The 23,713-nt window shown below is 46.0% G+C and overlaps 1 protein-coding gene across 1 annotated transcript in view; it reads left to right on the top strand.

Moving 5' to 3' along the window:
* The first annotated feature begins 1,640 nt into the window (after positions 1–1,640).
* Positions 1,641–23,713, top strand: part of LOC137647043 (ras-related protein Rab-32B-like) — a 65,128-nt gene continuing 43,055 nt past the window's right edge. The window contains exon 1 of the mRNA XM_068380184.1: positions 1,641–1,895. Within this exon, the coding sequence (XP_068236285.1) occupies positions 1,811–1,895 (85 nt within the window). The 5' untranslated portion in view covers positions 1,641–1,810. The remainder of the gene's footprint in view (positions 1,896–23,713) is intronic.

The following is a 23,713-nucleotide window of genomic DNA, read 5'->3' as shown; positions in this document are numbered from 1 at the left end:
TAAAAAAGGAAACTGAGACATCATGCCGTATAATTTTTTATTCGTTTATGCCTTGTATCACATATATCATATATAGCATGGTTTAAATCTGTAGAAATGTAGTGAAAGTATTTCACATTCCACGTGATATTCAATAGCACCCGATTTTTATCGTTAAACCAAAGTACAAACTTATAATCACGTTTTGAATCAACTAAAGGGTTAACAATTAAATTGCTTAATTTCAAAGTAGGCCCTACAGTAGAATACATTTGCAAAGTTGTGAAATAGTTTTATCGAAAGAAAATTCTTGTCAAATAAATTCTGAATAAATCAGTTTAAAATATATACACAATAACGCAAATATATTATCAACATACTAATCTTTAGCTCACTCTGCTACCTAATGAATGATGTATAAACACATTTATTTTCCTCCCAAGTAACACTCAAAGCAAATATTCTTTTCTTGGATACTGGCGTGGAACTGCCCAAATACGAAACGCCACCTCTCAAAGACAAGTTACTACATTTCAGTTCATGTAAGTGTAAATAATTCAAATTTTAGGTGCTAACTTAAACGACATATTAACATGCATGTTAACTAAAACCTTCTACTCGAGTAATTGCTTTTGAACGGTGGTTATATGAAAAGTGGATTACTAAAATTTTATAATCAACATAATTTATTCTTTTCTTACTTACAAGATACAAAAGTAAATTTTCGGAAAAAGGGGAGGGGGGGGGGCTATAGGAACCCCACTGTATAGGCTAGTCCTGGGTCCCTGGCTAGACTGATCTTCAATTCCTCTCGTGTTAAGGCTACTGATGACTCATCTTGGTGTCTTCCAAACGTTTCATTCTTCATCCCCTCATTTCTGTCAACAATCCCGGGATACCTGATTGTTCATTTGCTCTCCCAAATTAATACAGTAAGATGGTTAGACCAACGTTTCCAGCTATTCAATTATTTACTCCGTTTGTTTATCAAGTTGTGTAATGGTGCTCCTAATCTTTTGCTTTGATATGTGATTTTTTTAAACGATTGCGTAATATATGCCATTTTTTCATTGATAGGTGTATTGTGAAAGTGCAAGTATAACCTAATAATGTAAATATGAATAATTTGTTACGCTTCTGTTAATTGAAAAAAAAATTCACAGCTCTTGTAGGCTATGGCAATTCTATAAATAGACAGTTACGAAAAATAATTCATATTTGTTACACAATGTAATCACTATCATTTTTTAATTAATTAGAAACTCACCTTTTCACAATGATACTTATCTTTGACACATTCCAATGCAGTGTCCGAACACAGGTCATCGTTATTTATTGAACAGTATATTTGATTTTTGGAGACCCACAAACAGTGCAAACTGCAATTTATGCATCGATAGCATATAGTTTTATAGCTCTTACCAAGAATAGTCATTTGTAAAAGTTGGTTTGATGTTGTGGAAAATCTAGAACGAAACCACTCAAACGGACAAGACATCTGTGACGCATGCGCAAAAACACTTTTAGGGTAAACAAAGTCTTGTCCGAAACCATTAAATCCTTGACGTTGACTTTGTACGCTTATTTTAATAGTCATTCTTACACGATAATTAAGTCACATATATCGGTTAAGGGATATAATTAATGATTTAATTTATATTTTTTAACAACATCATATTTATACATAATAATCTAAGACATATTTATCATTGAGAATTATACCGACGACGACAACGTAGTGGATCACATGACTTGAGTTCCTGGAAAGAAGTGTAGTGATGCGCGGGTGTTGTTGTTATTCAGGCATCTTGTAACGAAGTTCATCAACAATATGACTGCTGTAGCCCCAGTGGATCACAGCACAGTGCCAAGGGAGTTGCAGTTTAAGGTCTTGGTCATAGGAGAGTTCGGCGTCGGTGAGTTGCAAAAGCTTCAGTGTACCATTTAGTCAGTAGCTTGTTGTTTACATCAGGTCCATCTTGCTCGCCCAGTTTGACCAGTTCAATGTAAAAGGCCGTGATGTTTCAACTAGTCTGTCTTAACCTGAACAGTCATCCTAAAAGAGTGACAGGTGACATTTTGTCATGGATCCATCTAGTTTTTTATCTTGGCTTATCTGTTAACGTTTGTGATAGAGACGTCACCCATGGGTTACGGAGCAAGAACAGCATGCATAGCTTACTCTTACCTTATGGATTATTGTAAACACCCCCTAAGGCCAATATCTTACCTTAGATAGCTTAGATTAGGACTACCGTCCTCCGATAGCCTATCCCTACCATTGCATTCCTAATAGGCCAATCATATTTTTTTTTTTTGGAGCCTTTGTATATCAGCGGCCAATTCCGTCTGTGTCGATTAAAAATGGACACCAATTGCCCTAAACTTTTCCCCCTAACCTAACCTACAAGCTGGGGCCTTACATAACGGGGGGGGGTGGGGACGCTAACGCCCCCCCTGCGACCCCCTTACACTGCCGTATTCTAAGTTAGACATTATATACATGAAGGTGGCTGCTATCATACATACACCCCTGTTTCTTTTAATGAGGTTGACTATACACTTGGTTTGTATTGTATATAGATATATGGATAGGGGTAAAATGGTATTATTGTAGTTTATTACTTTTTTTTCTATAGATAAAGGTCCATTCTTTTTTAAAATGACACTCGTGCCTGTTGGAAATGGATAGTTTCAGAAATATATATATGATATTTTTGTAGTGAATTACAGGGCAATGTAACCTAGGAAAAAAACTACTGTTTCTTATAGAAAAAAATTACTCTCTTCAAAAATGACACTCGTTTCCGTCGCAAATGAATAGTTTCAGAAATTTATATACATCTATATCCTACGATAATGGGGGCCCCCAGTGGGAACTCGGGGTTTTGGGTGGGGAAAACATACTGGGGAAACGATATATAATTGTTTTCCTATAGTAAATAACGTGAATTAACCGAATATGATGTTCATTTCAATCGGAAACAAACAGATCAACTAATTCGGATAACTTTGAGTTGCACGGTGTCACTTCTCTTACAAACGAACGATAACATTAGCAACGTTACCAATAATACACAGTGTTACCAACGTTGACGTATGGTACACAGAGTTACCAACGGCACGCTGACATTACTAAAGATAGTAATGATAGATATTTCCATATGTATTTTAAATAATTTCTCCATATAAGTTTTACTCAATACATAAAAAGTACAAAAAGGGCACAGAACCTAACAAACCCACCTAACCTAGCCTAGTAGTATGACAGGTCACAAAATAACATTTGATCTGCATCGGACGTTGGCAGCACTGGTTACTGTATTTTTTCATGACACAGTCTTTGTAACGGCGCCTCCAAAGTTTATCCAGATATACTGTTTTGTATTTCCCTCCGGTTATTATAATTTCAAGAAGGTACTGTATAGAGAAGAAAAGGTTTGTTTTACGTTTATATATCGATTCCCCAGTATGTTTTCCCCACCCAAAACCCCGAGTTCCCACTGGGGGTCCCCCATTATTGGAGGATATAGATGGATATATATTTCTGAAACTATTAATTTGCGACGGGAACGAGTGTCATTTTCGAAGAGAGCGTAATTTTTTCTATAAGAAAAAGTAGTTGTTTTCCTAGGTTACATTGCCCTGTAATACACTACAATGAAACCATATATATCTATCCGCCGATAATGGGGGACCCCCAGTGGGAACTCGGGTTTTCAAGTAGGGAAAACATACTGGGAAACAGTATATAATGGTTAAACGCCTTTTCTTCTCTATACATTACCTTCTTGGATGTATAATAAATACGTTAATTATCTATATCCTATACTAACGGTATATTTGTCATTTATTTGTTGACATTCTACGGGTCAGTTGTAGTTGGTCTCGTTCGTTCGTTTGTACATAGCAGTTTTCAATATTAAACTTAGCCGGTGATTATATAAGCTGCAGCTCTGCTGCCCGACAGAAAAACTCTACGCTCAAAATCCGCCAGCGATCGCTATGCACGACAGATGGCGCTGTTGAAGTACACCCCGTACTTCAACAGCGCCATCTGTCGTGCAGGTACTCAGTACTCAATGTAAACACAGAACTCAATTTTCTCTCTGTCGTGCCACCGGCAAGACCTACTAAATTCGCTGTTGCTTACTGGATTGGTTTTCACATATTTTGGTGAAGTACACATTTCTAGTTTTGAGCTTTCGCTTTGCAGACGTTATCTTCAATACATCCTTGCATTCTTTTGTTGATATCGGATTATTTGTTGACGACTTTGGATAGATTTTGAATTCCCCTTTGACTATTTCAAAATGGCTGACCCTTCTCAAGTCCCTAAGTTCAGGAAGTGTAATGCTAGGGACTGTTCAAGGCGTCTTCCGAAGGCCTCTATCGATCCTCACACCGTTTGTTCCAATTGTCGGGATAAGACCTGTCAATTGGAAGATCGATGTGAGGAATGCGTTGGGCTTTCGGAATTCGATTTTATCGAATTCCAGAAATATACACGTAGGCTAGAGAGAGATAGAGTCAGGAGAAGTTCATCTCGCTCCGTTGAATTTTCCTCTCCTCATGCCCTACAACCTATTCCTTCCCCTGTAGTGGTTGCACCTGATCCCCCTTCTAGCACTCAACAACCTTCGATGGCAGATATGATGCGTGCCATCCAGGCTCTGGATGAGAGAGTCGAGTCCTTGGCTAGTGACCGTAACCAACTCATGGCAGACGTCAAGGAGTTGAAGTGCAAGAGTGCAGTGGGTAGTGAGAAAGTGAGTGGTAGTGTTGTGGATAGTGTTGCGCTTGAGGGTTCGTCTGTTCGTGCCTGTCGTCCTCCCAGTCCGGGACCTCTTGCAAGCTCCCAAGCCCAGGGGAGAAGCAATGTCGTACGACCAAAGGGTTCGAGAGGCTTTAATCAGCGAACAGACGTTCCCTCCGTGGTTTCGGGCGTATCTAACCAAGATCGCCCCACCCACACGAAGACGAGAGAGCCCATTTATTCCTCGTCTGCGGAAGAGGTTTCTCGAAAGAAACCATGGACCAAGGTCTCGCGGCCTCTTAAGCGCAAGTCGGTCCCTTCCGCGCAAGTCCAACGGCCCAGTTGTAGCCACTGGGTCAGTTCGGACTCGCTGCAGTGTTCCGACGACTGCTCACCTCCTAAGAGAGGCAAAGCGGTACCGCATCAGGCATTAACACCGTCTGTTGCCGCACCTGCTCCTGTAGACCCTAAGTGGTCTTTGCTGCAGACCATGCAGTCACAGTTAACGTCATTGATGCAGGACTTTCGTGCGGAGAAGGTTGACGCTGCACCAACCTCTAGCCTACAACCACCCACGGTTGTGCGTCCAGTGGACGCTGAGGCTACCTTCTCCCGCACTCCAGCTGTGAGAGTCCCGCCACCCATGCGTTCCAGTGTACCCTGCCAGCCGCATGTTGACGTTCAGCGACGCACGGAACCTTCCGTTGACGTTCGCGAGTTACAACAACAGCCTAAGTTGTTTTGTTTTGACGCGGTGCGTCAACCTCCGCAACCCAGTGTGGTTACCTCTACTCGCCCACAGCAGACTAGACAGTCTGGAGTAGACGCTTTGCGTCCCCACGCTGCTATGGTTGTTGCCAGTTCACAGACTGGGCAACAGTTCCATGACGTTGCGTCCGGTTCAGTCACGCGTGCACCCGTGCTGCCGGACTCAGCTGACCAGCCGATTCCTACTCCTTTGCCGCTTCCTCCTCAGTTTTCAGATGATGGACTCTCTGATGATGACGACGCTGCACACATTGACGACCCACATACGGACATCGACGAACCCAAGACCACGCAATCCTCCTTGGACTTTAGGAAAGTTCTTGCACTGTTCAAGGAGATGTATCCTGATCAGTTTGTATCTGCGGCCCCACGCTCTCCTCCGTCAGAGTTTGCTTTAGGCACGCAGTCATCCGCGCCTGCCTTTACGAAACTCGTCCTCGCCCGCTTGTCCAAGAGAGCTTTACGAGTGTTAGGAGATTGGATGCAGTCCAAAAAGAACCTTGGGAAGACAGCATTTACGTTTCCCCCTGCGAGACTCTCGTCCAGATCGAGCGTCTGGTATGCCACGGGAGAAGTTCTCGGCTTGGGAGTTCCTGCCTCTGCCCAGGGCGACTTCTCAAGTCTAGTAGACTCTCCCCGCAGGCTAGCCATGAGACGCTCTAAGATATGTTTGTCTCCTTCAGACTTAGACCATCTGTTGAAAGGAGTGTTTAGAGCCTTCGAGGTTTTTAACTTTTTGGACTGGTGTCTGGGAGCTTTGAGCAGGAAGATCTCCCCTTCTGACAAGGAAGCTTCCTTGCTCATTATGTCCTGCATGGACAAGGCCATACGTGACGGATCCAGTGAGCTTGCGGCTTCGTTCGTATCCGGGGTCCTCAAGAAACGGGAAAACCTTTGCTCTTTCCTGTCAGCTGGAGTAACACCGTGTCAGAGATCGGAACTTCTTTTTGCTCCTCTCTCAAAGTGTCTCTTCCCAGAGGAATTGATAAAGGAGATTGCTGCCTCCTTGATTCAGAAAGACACCCATGACCTGGTTGCGTCCTCTGCCCGCAAAGCCACCCCTTTGCCTACCGTGTCTAGACCCAGGATGGACACTCCAGCGTCCAGATTCATTCCGCCCTTTCGTGGCAGAGCCTCCAGCAGAGGAGGTGCTCGTGCCGAAGGGAGACGTGGGAAGAAGAAAGGTACCAAGTCCTTTAAAGGCAGAGTCTGACTGCCACCTTCTTCAGACAGCAGTGGGAGCCAGACTCAAGAACTTCTGGGAGAAAAGGGGCGTAGATGCACAATCTGTGAAGTTGCTCAGAGAAGGGTACAAGATCCCGTTTGTCCGCAAACCCCCTCTAGCAACGTCTCCCATCGATCTCTCTCCCAGGTACAAAGAGGAAGACAAGAGGCTAGCTTTGAAGCAGGAGGTGTCTCTCTTGCTGGAAAAGGGAGCGGTAGTCAAAGTCCGGGACCATCAATCCCCGGGCTTCTACAACCGTCTCTTCTTAGTGGTAAAGAAGACAGGAGGGTGGAGGCCGGTGCTAGACGTCAGTGCGCTGAATGTCTTTGTCACAAAGCAGACGTTCGCCATGGAGACCACAAAGTCGGTTCTAGCAGCGGTCAGGAAGGAAGACTGGATGGTCTCTTTAGACCTAAGGGACGCATACTTTCACGTCCCCATCCACCCAGAATCCCAACCTTTTCTGAGATTCGTTTACGAAAAGGTTGTCTACCAATTTCAAGCCCTGTGCTTTGGCCTAAGCACGGCTCCTCTTGTGTTTACGAGGCTGATGAGGAATATTGCCAAATTCCTGCATTTAGCGGATATCAGAGCCTCCCTCTATTTGGACGACTGGCTTCTAAGAGCTTCTTCCAGTCGTCGCTGTCTGGAGAATCTTAAGTGGACTCTAGATCTGATCAAGGAATTGGGTCTCCTGGTCAATATGGAAAAGTCCCAACTGGTCCCATCCCAAACTGTAGTGTATTTAGGGATGGAGATTCACAGTCAAGCTTTTCGGGCTTTTCCGTCGGCCCCCAGAACAAGTCAAGCCCAGGTATGCATCCAGAACATGCTAAAGAAGAAACAATGTTCAGTCAGACAGTGGATGAGTCTGATAGGGACGCTATCATCCCTGGAACAGTTCGTTTCGTTAGGGAGACTACATCTCCGTCCCCTTCAATTTCACCTAGCTGTTTACTGGAAAAAGGACAAGACGCTAGAAGCGGTCTCGATCCCCATTTCCGAGAAGATGAAGTCATCACTGACTTGGTGGAAGGACAGTATCAACCTCAGAGAGGGTCTGCCCCTGGCAGTTCAGACCCCCAACCACGTTCTCTTCTCGGACGCATCGGACACGGGCTGGGGTGCGACATTGGACGGTCGGGAATGCTCGGGAACGTGGAACTCGATTCAAAGAACGTTACATATCAACTGCAAGGAGCTACTGGCAGTTCATCTGGCCTTGAAAAGCTTCAAGTCCCTCCTTCAAGGCAAAGTGGTGGAGGTGAACTCGGACAACACCACGGCCTTGGCGTACATCTCCAAGCAAGGAGAGACCCATTCTATGACGTTGTACGAGATCGCAAGGGACCTCCTCACCTGGTCAAGAGATCTAAACCTTTTTCTAGTAACGAGGTTCATCCAAGGCAATATGAATGTCATGGCGGATTGCCTCAGTCGGAAGGGTCAAATCATCCCAACAGAATGGACCCTACACAAGGATGTGTGCAAGAGACTATGGGCCACATGGGGCCAACCTACCATAGATCTCTTCGCAACCTCGATGACCAAGAGGCTCCCAATATTTTGCTCACCAATCCCGGACCCAGCAGCAGTTCATATAGATGCCTTTCTACTGGATTGGTCCCATCTAGACCTTTAGGCATTCCCCCCCGTTCAAGATTGTCAACAAGGTACTGCAGAAGTTCGCCTCTCACGAAGGGACAAGGTTGAAGTTAGTTGCTCCCCTCTGGCCCGCGAGAGAATGGTTCACCGAGGTACTTCAATGGCTGGTGGACGTTCCCAGAACTCTTCCTCTAAGAGTGGACCTTCTACGTCAGCCACACGTAAAGAAGGTACACCCAGGCCTCCACGCTCTTCGTCTGACTGCCTTCAGACTATCGAAAGACTCTCTAGAGCTAGAGGCTTTTCGAAGGAGGCAGCCAGGGCGATTGCTAGAGCAAGGAGGACATCCACTCTTAGAGTCTACCAGTCGAAGTGGGAAGTCTTCCGAAACTGGTGCAAGTCGGTATCAGTATCCTCGACCAGTACCTCTGTAACCCAAATAGCTGACTTCCTATTATACCTGAGGAAAGAAAGATCTCTTTCAGCTCCCACTATCAAAGGTTACAGAAGCATGTTGGCAACAGTCTTCCGTTACAGAAGATCTTTCCAACAACAAAGATCTACAGGACCTCCTTAAGTCTTTTGAGACCACGAAGGAGCGTCGTTTGGCTACACCTGGATGGAATTTAGACGTGGTACTAAGATTCCTGATGTCAGAAAGGTTCGAGCCACTACAATCAGCCGCCTTTAAAGATCTCACTTTAAAGACTCTTTTCCTGGTTTGCTTAGCCACAGCTAAAAGAGTCAGTGAGATTCACGCCTTCAGCAGGAACATCGGATTTTCATCTGAAACGGCTACATGTTCTTTACAGCTTGGTTTTCTAGCCAAAAACGAGCTACCTTCTCGCCCTTGGCCGAAATCGTTCGATATTCCAAGCCTTTCAAATATGGTTGGAAATGAACTAGAAAGAGTCTTATGCCCTGTTAGAGCTCTTAAGTTCTATTTAAGACGAACTAAATCTTTACGAGGACAGTCAGAAGCTTTATGGTGTTCTATTAAGAAACCTTCTTTGCCTATGTCAAAGAATGCAGTTTCCTATTATATCAGACTGTTGATACGAGAAGCTCATTCCCATCTGAATGAAGAAGACCATGCTTTGCTGAAGGTAAAGACACATGAAGTTAGAGCTGTCGCTACTTCAGTGGCTTTTAAACAAAATAGATCTCTGCAGAGTATAATGGACGCAACCTATTGGAGAAGCAAGTCAGTGTTCGCGTCTTTTTATCTTAAAGATGTCCAGTCTCTTTACGAGAACTGCTACACCCTGGGACCATTCGTAGCAGCGAGTGCAGTAGTGGGTGAGGGCTCAACCACTACATTTACCTAATTCCATAACCTTTTTTAATCTTTCTCTTGAAATGTTTTTTATTGTTGTTTTTCAATATTAAACTTACCCGATAATCATGTAGCTGTCAACTCCGTTGCCCGACAGAATTCTATGGAGGGATACGCCAGCTATCACAATACTAGAAGGGGGTGTACTTACCAGCGCCACCTGTGGCCAGGTACTCAAGTACTTCTTGTTGACACCTCCTCAATTATTCCTCTGTCGTGCTTCCGGCAAGACGTTCTGGGATACGCTTATGATCTTCGAGTTTGTTCACGGCTAATTGGTGAAGTATTCTCTCAGATTTCGGCTGTCGCATTACTGGAAACCTTCTTATATTAGCTAGATATCTTTTATATAGTCCTGATTAACGGTTAACGATCTTTTGCTTGATTTTGGAACCCCTTTGGCTAACTCTTTGGATTCAAGATGTCTGACATTTCGCAAGCCCCCTCCCATAGACGATGTAGGTCTTGCAATAGACGTATTCCGAAGGCCTCGGTAGATCCTCACACCGCTTGTTCTGACTGTAGGGACAGGCCCTGTCAGTTAGAAAATCGATGTGAGGAATGCGCCGGACTTTCGGAACTGGAATTTGTCCGTCTTTTAAAATATTCATCTAAGTTAGAGAGAGGTAGAGTTAGGAGGAGTTCTTCTCACTCTTCAATGTTTTCCTCACCTCATGATCCCCTACCTTTTCCTACCCCTGTAGTGGCTACCCCCGAACCTACTGTTTGCCCTCCGCCTGATATGTCTGTTGTTTTGCGTGCTATTCAGGCCTTAGGCGATAAAGTAGAGTCAGTGGTAAGTGACCATAAGTCTCTGATGGCCGAAGTTAAGGAACTTAAGGTCAAGAGTGCAGTGGGTGGAGTTAGTGCCAGTGCTGTGACGAGTGCTAGTGTCAGTGCAGTGCCAAGTGCTAGTGTCAGTGCCAGTGTGGTGCGTGAGGATTCTTCTGTGCGAGCCAGTCGTCCTCCCAGTCCGGGACCTCTTGCAAGCTCCCATGCCCAGGGGAGAAGCAATGTCGAAGGGCATAAGGGTTCGGCAGGCCTTGTTAGGCGCACAGAAGTTTCCTCGGTGGTTGCGGGCGTGTCTTCCAAAGACCGTCACTCCCACCCGCAGACGATTGAGCCCGTCTTTTTCTCGTCCGCTGATCATCTGTCAGGGAAGAAACGTTGGTCTCAGGTCTCGAGACCACTTAAACGCAGAGTCCAGTCCGCGAGTGCTCAGCCAGGTTGCAGTCATTGGCTCAGCTCTGACTCGCCGCAGTCATCTGTCGACTGCACTCCGCCCAAGAGGAGTAAGGTTCTGCCACAACAGAGCTCGACTGTCGACCCTAAGTGGACTCTACTACAGTCCATGCAAGCACAGCTTTCGGACTTGATGCGTGAGTGTCGGGCTGAGAGTGTTGCTCCTCCGCCTCCGCCTACACTCCCTCCGCCTGCGCTCGCTCCGCCTGCGCTTGCTCCGCCTGATCGCAGTACCACCTGCCAGGCGTACGATGTTGAGCCACGGTCTGAGTTTGCTGTTCCCAGTGGTGTTCAGCCTCCGCCTTCTTTAAGGCAACCTTTGCTATGGGATCAGAAGGATTATACCTCTCTTCCTCCGCCTCCCTTTGCTGCTCCACCAGTGGTGCAACTCTTGGCTGAGGTACAACAACCTCTCCCGTCCATGAGTCAGTCTCCTCAGCTCTCGCTGCAGCGAGCTCAACCATCCACAAGGCAAGCTCCACTACACCTTGGCCTTGTGCCTCAGGAGCCTCAGCTTGCGAGACATTTACCTTGTTCTGCGCAGCCTCAACCTCATTACGCTCCGCTCACACCACAGGAACAGGAACTTGCTACTCCGCTTCCACCAACCGCTCAGCAAGCGCAATCCTTGGGTTCAACCGCTCATGCTAGGAGTCAGCCTCCTCCACCCATGCGCCTTCCTTCTGCTTCGTCTGCTATTCAGCCTTTGCAGTCTGAGCCTCAGGTTCTCCCTCAACAGTTACTTGAAGAGGAAACCACTACTATTGTTCCTACTCGTTCTGACTCTGCTGTTCAGCATTCTTGTCCGATACCTTCGCTACACTCTGGTGATGAGGCGTCTGATGATGAGGAGGCACACCTGGATCCCTCATCAGACTTGGATGAATCCAAGCCTTCTCCACAGTCTATTGACTTTCGTAAGGTCTTGGTTCTGCTTAGGGAGGTTTACCCAGACCACTTTGTCTCTGCTATTCCCCGCTCTCCGCCATCTGAGTTTTCGCTGGGCTTACAACAAGCTAAGTCCTCCTATACTAAGCTAGTCCTAGCAAGGTCCTCTAAGAGAGCATTAAGGATCTTAGGGGAGTGGCTGCAGTCTAAGCAACACCTAGGCAAGACTTCTTTCATGTTCCCGCCGACCAAGCTCACTTCGAAAGCGAGCGTTTGGTATGCCACAGGAGAAGCACCAGGCTTGGGAGTACCTGCCTCTGCCCAGGCTGACTTCTCAAGTCTGGTGGACTCGCCTCGGAGAACTGCAATGAGGCGCTCTAAGGTTTGCTGGACCTTCTCAGACCTTGATCACTTACTGAAAGGACTGTTTAGAGCATTTGAGATGTTCAACTTTCTTGACTGGTGCCTGGGGGCCCTCAGCAAGAAGACCTCTCCTGCGGACAAGGATTCTGCCATGCTATTAATGTCCTGCATGGATAAGGCCATTAGGGATGGATCTGGTGAGCTTGCGTCGATGTTTGTATCAGGGGTTTTGAAGAAAAGGGAACAGCTGTGTACCTTCCTTTCCTCCAGCATTACACCTTGCCAAAGGTCACAACTCCTTTTTGCTCCGCTCTCGAAGTTCCTCTTCCCTGAAGAGCTGGTTAAGGACTTGTCTGCTGCCCTGATACAAAAGGACACACACGATCTTGTAGCCTCATCGGCTCGTAAGTCTAAGGTTACTACCTCAGTCCCCAAGACTTATCGCTCACCAGTGGCTGATACCCCTGCGACGAGGTTCATACCGCCCTTTCGTGGTAGAGCCCCCAGCCGAGGAAGCTCCCGTCCAGACTCTTTCAGGAGCAAGTCCAGGAAAGGCTCCAGGACATCTAAAGGTAAACACTGACCCTCCGCATCTCCAGACAGCAGTAGGAGCCAGGCTCAAGATCTTCTGGCGAGCCTGGGAGAAGAGAGGTGCAGACGCCCAGTCTGTCAGTTGGCTGAGGAACGGTTACAGGATTCCATTCTGCCTCAAACCACCTCTGACCACATCACCCATCAACCTCTCTCCCAACTACAAAGAAGAGGACAAGAGGCTAGCATTGCACCAGGAGGTGTCGCTACTTGTGCAGAAGAAGGCAGTGGTTATAGTCCGGGACCATCAATCCCCGGGCTTCTACAACCGTCTCTTTCTTGTGGCCAAGAAGACAGGAGGTTGGAGACCGGTGCTGGACGTCAGCGCGCTCAACGCGTATGTCACCAAGCAGACGTTCACGATGGAGACGACGAAGTCGGTCTTAGCAGCGGTCAGGCAGGAGGACTGGATGGTCTCGTTGGACTTGAAAGATGCCTACTTTCACGTTCCTATTCATCCAGACTCCCAACCTTTCCTGAGATTCGTTTTCGGAAAGGTTGTCTACCAATTCCAAGCCCTGTGTTTTGGCCTAAGCACAGCTCCTATGGTCTTTACTCATCTGATGAGGAATATAGCAAAATTCCTACACTTATCGGACATCAGAGCCTCCCTCTACTTGGACGACTGGCTGTTGAGAGCCTCCACGAGTCGTCGCTGTCTGGAGAATCTCAATTGGACTTTAGACTTAATCAGAGAACTGGGTCTATTAGTCAACATAGAAAAGTCTCAACTCATTCCCTCCCAATCCATTGTGTACCTGGGAATGGAGATTCGGAGTCAGGATTTTCGGGCTTTTCCTTCGGCCCCCAGGATAAGCCAAGCCCTAGAGTGCATCATGAGCATGCTGAAGAGGAGCAGTTGCTCGGTGAGACAGTGGATGAGTCTCACAGGGACCCTTTCATCACTGGCCCTGTTCGTCGAGCCAGGGAGACTCCACCTCCGCCCTCTTCAATTCCATCTTGCAGCTCATTGGGACAAGGGTTCGACTCTCGAAGCAGTCTCTATCCCAATCACCCAAGAGATGAAGACCACTCTCCTGTGGTGGAAGCACAACCTCCTTCTCAGGGAGGGTCTATCGTTGGCTATTCAGACCCCCAATCTTCATCTCTTCTCAGATGCATCGGACTCGGGCTGGGGTGCGACCTTGAACGGACGGGAATGCTCGGGAACGTGGAACGAAGAACAGGGATTACTCCACATCAACTGCAAGGAGCTACTAGCAGTTCATTTAGCCCTGTTGAACTTCAAGTCCCTCCTGCTAGGCAAAGTGGTGGAGGTGAACTCAGACAATACCACAGCCTTGGCTTACATCTCCAAGCAAGGAGGGACCCATTCGAGGAGCCTATACGAGATCGCAAGGGACCTCCTCATTTGGTCAAGAGGTCTAAACCTCACTCTGGTCACGAGGTTCATTCAGGGCGATATGAACGTCTCAGCAGATCGCCTAAGCAGAAGGAATCAGGTCATTCCCACGGAATGGACCCTCCACAAGAGTGTGTGCAACAGACTTTGGACCTTGTGGGGTCAGCCTACCATAGATCTGTTTGCCACCTCCATATCCAAGAGACTTCCGCTGTACTGTACCCCTGTTCCAGACCCTGCAGCAGTTCATGTGGATGCTTTTCTACTGAACTGGTCCCATCTCGACCTGTACGCATTCCCACCGTTCAAGATAATAAACAAAGTTCTGCAGAAATTCCTCTCGCACGAAGGGACACGGCTGACGCTGGTTGCTCCCCTTTGGCCTGCAAGAGAATGGTTCACAGAGGTACTTCAATGGCTAGTCGACATCCCCAGGACTCTACCTCTAAGAGTGGACCTTCTACGTCAACCTCACGTAGACAGGTTGCACCCAAACCTCCACGCTCTTCGGCTGACTGCCTTCAGACTGTCGAAAGATTCGCTAGAGCTAGAGGCTTTTCGAAGGAGGCAGCCAGTGCGATTGCCAGAGCGAGAAGGGTTTCCACTCGTAGAGTCTACCAGTCTAAGTGGGAGGTCTTCCGAAGCTGGTGTAGAGCCAATTCAATATCCTCTACCAATACCTCTGTGACCCAAATAGCTGACTTCCTTCTACATCTTAGGAATGAGAGATCCCTTTCAGCCCCTACGATTAAAGGATATAGGAGTATGTTGGCTTCAGTTCTCCGCCACAGAGGTTTGGACCTTTCTTCCAACAAGGACCTTCAAGACATTCTTAAGTCTTTTGAGACGTCTAAAGAGCGTCGTCTATCCACTCCAGGCTGGAACCTAGACGTAGTCTTAAGGTTCCTTATGTCTCCTAGGTTCGAACCTCTCCAGTCAGCTTCCTTCAAGGACCTTACCCTCAAGACTCTCTTTCTCGTCTGCCTTGCAACAGCTAAGAGAGTCAGTGAGGTTCATGCCTTCAGCAAGAACATTGGTTTCACGACCGAATCTGCAACATGTTCTTTTCAGCTTGGATTCCTAGCAAAGAACGAACTTCCTTCACGTCCTTGGCCTAGATCGTTTGAAATACCTAGCCTCTCCAACATGGTAGGTAACGAACTAGAGAGAGTTCTTTGCCCTGTCAGAGCTCTCAAATTTTATCTTAAGAGGTCTAAACCTCTTCGAGGACAGTCAGAAGCCTTATGGTGTGCCATCAAGAAACCTTTGAGGCCCATGTCCAAGAATGGGGTTTCATATTATATAAGGCTTCTGATTAGAGAAGCCCACTCTCACTTAAAGGAGGAAGACCTTGCATTGCTGAAGGTAAGGACCCACGAAGTAAGAGCCGTAGCTACTTCGATGGCCTTTAATAAAAACCGTTCTCTGCAGAGCATAATGGATGCAACCTATTGGAGGAGCAAGTCAGTGTTTGCATCATTTTATCTGAAAGATGTCCAGTCTCTTTACGAGAACTGCTACACCCTGGGACCATTCGTAGCAGCGAGTGCAGTAGTAGGTGAGGGCTCAGCCACTACATTCCCTTAATCCCATAACCTTTTTTAACCTTTCTCTTGAATGCTTTTATTGTTGTTTTTATGGTTGTTACGGTAGGCTAAGAAGCCTTCCGCATCCTTTTGATTTGGCGGGTGGTCTATTCATTCTTGAGAAGCGCCTGGGTTAGAGGTTTTGTAGAGGTCCTTTAGTAGGGGTTGCAACCCCATATACTTTGGCACCTTTGGGTTGATTCAGCCTCCAAGAGGAACGCTGCGCTCAGTAAGGAAGACGAACTTAAAAAAGAGGCAGAGTAACGGTTCAATTCGACTTCCTTACCAGGTACTTATTATTTCATTGTTATTTGAGATAACTGTTATATGAAATATGGGATACTTAGCTATCCTTTAATCTTGTACACTGGTTTTCAGCTACATGATTATCGGGTAAGTTTAATATTGAAAAATGTTATTTTTATTAGTAAAATAAATTTTTGAATATACTTACCCGATAATCATGATTTAATCGACCCTCCCTTCCTCCCCAGAGAGAACCAGTGGACCGAGGAATAATTGAGGAGGTGTCAACAAGAAGTACTTGAGTACCTGGCCACAGGTGGCGCTGGTAAGTACACCCCCTTCTAGTATTGTGATAGCTGGCGTATCCCTCCATAGAATTCTGTCGGGCAACGGAGTTGACAGCTACATGATTATCGGGTAAGTATATTCAAAAATTTATTTTACTAATAAAAATAAAATTTTTTCAATATTAAACTTAGCCGGTGATCATATAGCTGTCAGCTCTGCTGCCCGACAGAAAAACCTAAGGACAAAATACGCCAGCGATCGCTATACAGGTGGGGGTGTACATCAACTGCGCCATCTGTCGAGCAGGTACTCAAGTACTCCATGTCAACACAGAACCAATTTTCTCTCTGTCGTGCCACTGGCAAGACCTACTAAATACGCTGTTACTAACTGGATTTGTTTTCACAACTATTTGGTGAAGTACACTATTCCAGTTTTGAGCTTTCGCTATGCAGGGGTTTTATCTTCATCTCAAAACTTGAACTCGTTTTGGATAGATTTAATTATGGTGACAAAGAGAGTATGGACTCTTTCACTTTTAAATGGCCGACCCTTCCCTTAGACGGAAGTGTGTTTAGGTTTTTAGTAATTTTGCTTAACACGTTATAGATCTATATATTTTATATCTCTCCGCCTTTATTAGGCCTCTTCGATTAACTTTCCATTTATTTTAAACATATAAAAAATAAATTTTTATGTTTTGTTTATATGCGACCTTTCCTGATAGTAGGCGGTCCTAACTTGGAACCGAAGTTAATCAACGTTGAGCCCGTTATATCGTATTTAGCCTTTAAAGAATTTAAAACTTTTTAAATTTAATGTTTTATGAAAGAATTTCTTTGATTGTCTCGTACTGTTTTCAAAGATGAACTAACGTTTAGTTTTTTAGACTACGCAGTTGTTGACGTTCAGGACGTTCAACATGCGCTCTATCGTTACGATAGAGAGAGAGTGTATCACGGTTTCACTTTGCAGTAAGAGTAAACCGATTCTGACGTTTCGTTCATTCTTTCTTAGTTTAAATGGTTTAAATTCTAAATTAAAGGAACTTTTTATTTGGAAAACCTTTCAGTTTTTTCCTTTAGCCAAATAACATGTTTTGACGATATATATTTGGGCTCTTCTCTCAGGTGCGAAATCAAGAGAGAAAGAGAGAGAGAGATAGAGACGGAGGGAGAGAGAGGAGAAAAAACGTTCCGTTCAAGCGGGTAACGTTGTTCTCGTGTTACTCTCCTCCCTAGTCGCTGTACGGGGAAGAAGGTAAAACGTTTCTAGGGTTTTATTCTTGTCCCCAGACTATGTGCGGTGAGAGATTGTAAACGTAGTTTATTTGAACTAGTGTTTAGTCTCTTTCCCAGCCACTGAATTCTTTATCTTTATATATGTTTTCTGTTGCATTATACGTCTGTTTTCGCAATTACTACCTTTTAATGAAGGGTAGGATTGCGTGTTTCAGGTAGAAATCAGTAAAAGTTTTGATTTCAGTGAAATAAGTGCAAAACAGAAAATCGAAGTGATAAAGTGATATACGCAAAGTGTTACAGTGTTGCGTCCGAGGGTTCGTCTGTTCGTGCCTGTCGTTCACCTAGTCCGGGACCTCTTGCAAGCTCCCAAGCCCAGGGGAGAAGTAATGTCGAACGACTTATGGGTTCGTCAGGCCTTGATTAACGAACAGACGTTTTCCCTCCGTGGTTTCGGGCGTATCTACCCAAGATCGCCCCACCCACACAAAGACGAGAGAGCCCATTTACTTCTCGTCTGCGGAAGAGGTTTCTCGTAAGAAACCTTGGACCAAGGTCTCGCAGCTTATTAAGCGCAAGTCGGTCCCTTCCGCGCAAGTCCAACGGCCCAGGTGTAGCCACTGGGTCAGTTCGGACTCGCTGCAGTCTTCCGATGACTGCACACCTCCTAAGAGAGGCAAAGCGGTACCGCAACAGGCAGTAACACCGTCTGTTGCCGCACCTGCTGCTGTAGACCCTAAGTGGTCTTTGCTACAGTCTATGCAGACACAGTTAGCATCTTTTATGCAGGAGTATCGTGCGGAGAAGGTTGACGCTGCACCCGTTAGCCTACAACCAACCACGGTTGTGCGTACAGTAGACACTGACGCTACCTGCTCCCGCACTCCGCCTGTGAGAGTTCCATCACCCATGCGCAGTGTACCCTGCCAGCCGCACGTTGACGTTCACAGACGCACGCTACCCTCTGTTGACGTTCGCGAGTTACCACAACAACAGGAGGGTGGAGTTAAGTTGCTTTGTTTTGACGCTGTGCTTCTACCTCCGCAACCCACTGTGGTTACCGCTACTCGCCCGCAGCAGACTAGTCAGTCAGGAGTAGAGGCTTTGCTTCCCCACACAGCTATGGTTGTTGCCAGCTCACAGACTGTCAAGCAGTTACATGACGTTGCCTTCTGGTCTGCTACTAATGCACCAGTGCTGTATGTCCTCACGCACCTGTTGTGGTTGACAGTTCAGTTTTTGACAGTTCACAGACTGTCAAGCAGTTACATAACGTTGCCTTCTGGTCTGCTGCTAATGCACCAGTGAGACCCTCACTGAGATAACCTAGCTTTTCTCGGACAAGGTTCCTGTAGATGAGAAAGTGCTGTTCTCCCTCCTACTGATATTCCTTTGAGGACTCTGTCATTTGGAGAGGAGCCTTAAGCTGCTTAGCCTCCTATGGACTTTAATTAAATCATGATGATTTCTTAAGGATCTTCGTCCGGATCTTGTAACTGCTGCTCCTCGTTCGCCTAACGTCAGAACTTACACTAGGCCTAGCTACTTCGAAGCCGTTGTTGTTAAGCTAGTGCTCTCTCGCTCTCCTAGAGAGCGTTACGTTGGCTAGGCGACTGGTTTTTGCACCAGGAGGAGTTTTAGGGATACAGCCTTTGTTTTCCCTTCTTTTAAACTGACTTATAGAGCGAGAGTCTGATAGGACACGAGAGAAGTTCTCGGCTTGGGAGTTCATGCCTCTGCCCAGGTAGACTTCTCAATTCTGGTAGACTCGCCCTGGCGCCTAGCCAGGAGACGCTCCAAGTTGTTTACAGGTCAACTTCTCAACTTTTGTCGAGCCTTTGAAGTTTTGCTGTACTATTATGTCACACATAACAAGGCTTCCAGGGATGGTAAATGGTTCCGCCTCAGTCGCTAACCCCGTCTGTTGCCACACCTGCTCCCGTAGACCCTAAATGGGCTTTGCTGCAAGACATGCAGTTCAAGCTTGTGTCCTTGATAGAGGACTTAAATACGGAGAAGAACCTTCTGGCCAACAACCTTCCAACCGGTTGGTTGTGCGCCCTGTTGACGCTGAGGTATCCTACTCGCGTCTGCCAGTTGAGGTGGTTCCTCCACCGATGCGACCCAGTGTGGGTTGCCAGTCGCACGTTGACATTAAGCGACGCTCGGAGGTGGTTGTTGACGTTCTGTGTGTCACTAGGAAGACGTTCAACAACCAGCAGAGGTGACTTGTTGTGACGCAGTGCGTCAACCTCAGCAACCCGGTAGGGTGTTGACTGCACAACCCAGACAGTCTAGACAGTTTCGGGTTGACGCTGTACTTCCTCGCGCACCCATGGTTGTTGACAGTTCACAGACTGTGCAGCAGTACCATGATATTGCGTCCGGCTCCGTCACGCATCCACCAGTGCGACCGGATTCAGCGAGTCAGACGTTGCCCACTCCGTTGCCGTTTCCTCATCAGTTTCGGATGAGGAACCCTCTGATGAGGACGTTGCTGAACAAGACGATCAACCCCCAGCCCTGCTATCCATCCAGAAGATGCTGAAGAAGGAACGCTGCCCAGTCAGGCTGTGGATGAGTCTGGTAGGGACACTGTCATCCGTGGATCAATTTGTGTCACTAGGAAGACTACACCTCCGTCCTCTTCTATACCATCTAGCTTTTCACTGGAAAAAGGACAAGACGCTAGAAGCGGTCTCGATCCCGGTTTCCGGAAAGATAAAGTCTGGTCTGACTTGGTGAAAGGACTATATCAACCTTAGAGAGGGTCTTCCCCTGACTGTTCAGACTCACAACCACGTTCTCTTCTCGGACGCATCGGACGTAGGCTGGGATGCGACATTAGACGGTAGGGAATGCTCGGGATTATGGAACTCGAGTCATAGGACAATGCATTTCAACTGCAAGAAGCTACTGGCAGTACGTCTGACCTGGAAAAGCTTCAGGTCTCTCCTTCAAGGCAAAGTGGTGGAGGTGAACTCGGACAACACCACGGCTTTGGCGTACATCTCCAAGCAAGGAGGGACCTACTCTCTGACATGGTACGAGATCGCAAGGGACCTCCTCACCTGGTCAAAAGGTCTAGACATTTCACTAGTAACGAGGTTCATCCAAGGCAACTTGAATGTCATGGCAGATTGTCTCAGTCGGAAGGGGCAAATAATTCCAACAGAATGGACCCTCCACAAGGATGTATGCAAGAGACTTTGGGCCACCTGGGGCCAGCCAACCATAGATCTCTTCGCAACCTCGATGACCAAGAGGCTCCCAATATTTTGCTCACCAATCCCGGACCCAGCAGCAGTTCATATAGATGCCTTTCTACTAGATTGGTCACATCTAGATCTATATGCATTCCCTCCGTTCAAGATTGTCAACAAGGTACTGCAGAAGTTCGCCTCTCACGAAGGGACAAGGTTGACGCTAGTTGCTTCCCTCTGGCCCGCGAGAGAATGGCTCACCGAGGTACTTCGATGGCTAGTAGACGTTCCCAGAACACTTCCCCTAAGGGTGGACCTTCTACGTCAGCCACGCGTAAAGAAGGTACACCAAGGCCTCCACGCTCTTCGTCTGACTGCCTTCAGACTATCGAAAGACTCTCGAGAGCTAGAAGCTTTTCGAAGGAGGCAACCAGAGCGATTGCTAGAGCAAGGAGAACATCCACCCTTAGAGTCTACCAATCGAAGTGGGAAATCTTCCGAAACTGGTGCAAGTCAGTATCCGTATCCTCGACCAGTACCTCTGTAACTCAAATAGCTGACTTTCTCTTATATCTGAGGAAAGAACGATCTCTTTCAGCTCCCACTATCAAGGGTTACAGAAGCATGTTGGCATCAGTCTTCCGTCACAGAGGCTTAGATCTTTCCAACAATAAAGATCTACAGGACCTCCTTAAGTCTTTTGAGACCACGAAGGAGCGTCGTTTGGTTACACCTGGTTGGAATTTAGACGTGGTACTAAGATTCCTTATGTCAAACAGGTTCGAACCGCTACAATCAGCCTCCCTGAAAGATCTCACCTTTAAGACTCTTTTCCTGATATGCTTAGCCACAGCTAAAAGAGTCAGTGAGATTCATGCCTTCAGCAAGAACATCGGATTCTCATCCGAAACGGCTACATGTTCTACAACTTGGTTTTCTAGCCAAACACGAGCTGCCTTCTCGGCCTTGACCAATATCGTTCGATATTCCAACTTATCGTATGGTTGGAAATGAACTAGAGTCTTATGTCCTGTTAGAGCTCTTAAGTTCTATTTAAAAACCTTTACGAGGCCCGTCTGAAGCTTTATGGTGTTCAGTTAAGAATCCATCTTTGCCTATGTCAAAGAATGCTTTATCCTATTTTATCAGACTGTTAATACGGGAAGCTCATTCCCATCTGAATGAAGAAGACCAAGCTTTGCTGAAGGTAAGGACACACGAAGTTAGAGCTGTCGCAACTTCCGTGGCCTTTAAACAAAATAGATCTCTGCAAAGTATATTCGACGCAACCTATTGGAAAAGCAAATCAGTGTTCGCGTTTTTTTATCTTAAGAATGTCCAGTCTCTTTACGAGAACTGCTACACTCTGGGACCATTCGTAGCAACGAGTGCAGTAGTGGGTGAGGGCTCAACCACTACAATTCCCTAATTCCATAACCTTTTTTAATCTTTCTCTTGAAATGTTTTATTATTGTTTTTGGGTTGTCCAGAAGGCTAAGAAACCTTTCGCATCCTACTTGATTTGGCGGGTGGTCAAAGTCATTTCTTGAGAAGCGCCTAGATTAGAGGTTTTGATGAGGTCCTTTAGTATGGGTTGCAACCCTTCATACTTCAGCTCCTAGGAGTCGCTCAGCATCCTATGAGGATCGCGAGGCTCAGTAAGGAAGACGTACTTAAAAAGGCAGAGTAATTGTTCAAGTCGACTTCCTTACCAGGTACTTATTTATTTTATGTTTGTTATTTTGAATAACTGCTAAAATGAAATACAAAATACTTAGCTCATAATAATGTCAACATGTAATGCTGGTCTCTACCCACCCCCCTGGGTGTGAATCAGCTATATGATCACCGGCTAAGTTTAATATTGAAAAATGTTATTTTCATTAGTAAAATAAATTTTTGAATATACTTACCCGGTGATCATATATTAAAGGACCCTCCCTTCCTCCCCAATAGAGACCCAGTGGGCCGAGGAGAAAATTGGTTCTGTGTTGACATGGAGTACTTGAGTACCTGCTCGACAGATGGCGCAGTTGATGTACACCCCCACCTGTATAGCGATCGCTGGCGTATTTTGTTCTTAGGTTTTTCTGTCGGGCAGCAGAGCTGACAGCTATATGATCACCGGGTAAGTATATTAAAAAATTTATTTTACTAATGAAAATAACATTTTGGGTTGTCCGGAAGGCTAAGAAGCCTTTCGCATCCTGGTTGATTTGGCGGGTGGTCAAATTCTTTTCTTGAGAAGCGCCTAGATTAGAGGTTTTGATGAGGTCCTGTAGTATGGGTTGCAACCCTTGATACTTCAGCTCCTAGGAGTCGCTCAGCATCCTAAGAGGATCGCGAGGCTCAGTAAGGAAGACGTACTTAAAAAAGGCAGAGTAATTGTTCAAGTCGACTTCCTTACCAGGTACTTATTTATTTTATGTTTGTTATTTTGAATAACTGCTAAAATGAAATACAAAATCCTTAGCTCATAATAATGTAAACAATTAATGCTGGTCTCTACCCACCCCCCTGGGTGTGAATCAGCTTATATAATCACCGGCTAAGTTTAATATTGAAAAATGTTATTTTTATAATAAAATAAATTTTTTAATATACTTACCCGGTGATTATATATTAAAGGACCCTCCCTTCCTCCCCAATAGAGACCCAGTGGACCGAGGAGAAAATTGAGTTCTGTGTTTACATTGAGTACTGAGTACCTGCACGACAGATGGCGCTGTTGAAGTACACCCCCTACCTGCATAGCGATCGCTGGCAGATTTTGAGCGTAGAGTTTTTCTGTCGGGCAGCAGAGCTGCAGCTTATATAATCACCGGGTAAGTATATTCAAAAATTTATTTTATTATAAAAATAACATTTTTCGATCTTTTCCGCATAAACTCTTCCCACCTGCTCATAAACTCCACCTCCACCAATAGGTTTACTTCTTCAATTATAACCCCTCCCCATTTTCCCCCTACGTCATTTTACCCGCCACATTCAAGTATTCTACTTCACCCGGTTTATTCAATTATTTTACTTGAT

This window comes from Palaemon carinicauda, chromosome 1 (genome assembly GCF_036898095.1).
Source record: "Palaemon carinicauda isolate YSFRI2023 chromosome 1, ASM3689809v2, whole genome shotgun sequence".
NCBI classification, from domain to species: domain Eukaryota; kingdom Metazoa; phylum Arthropoda; class Malacostraca; order Decapoda; family Palaemonidae; genus Palaemon; species Palaemon carinicauda.
Note: the sequence above shows the minus strand (reverse complement) of the source record. Positions and strands in the feature narration are given on the sequence as shown.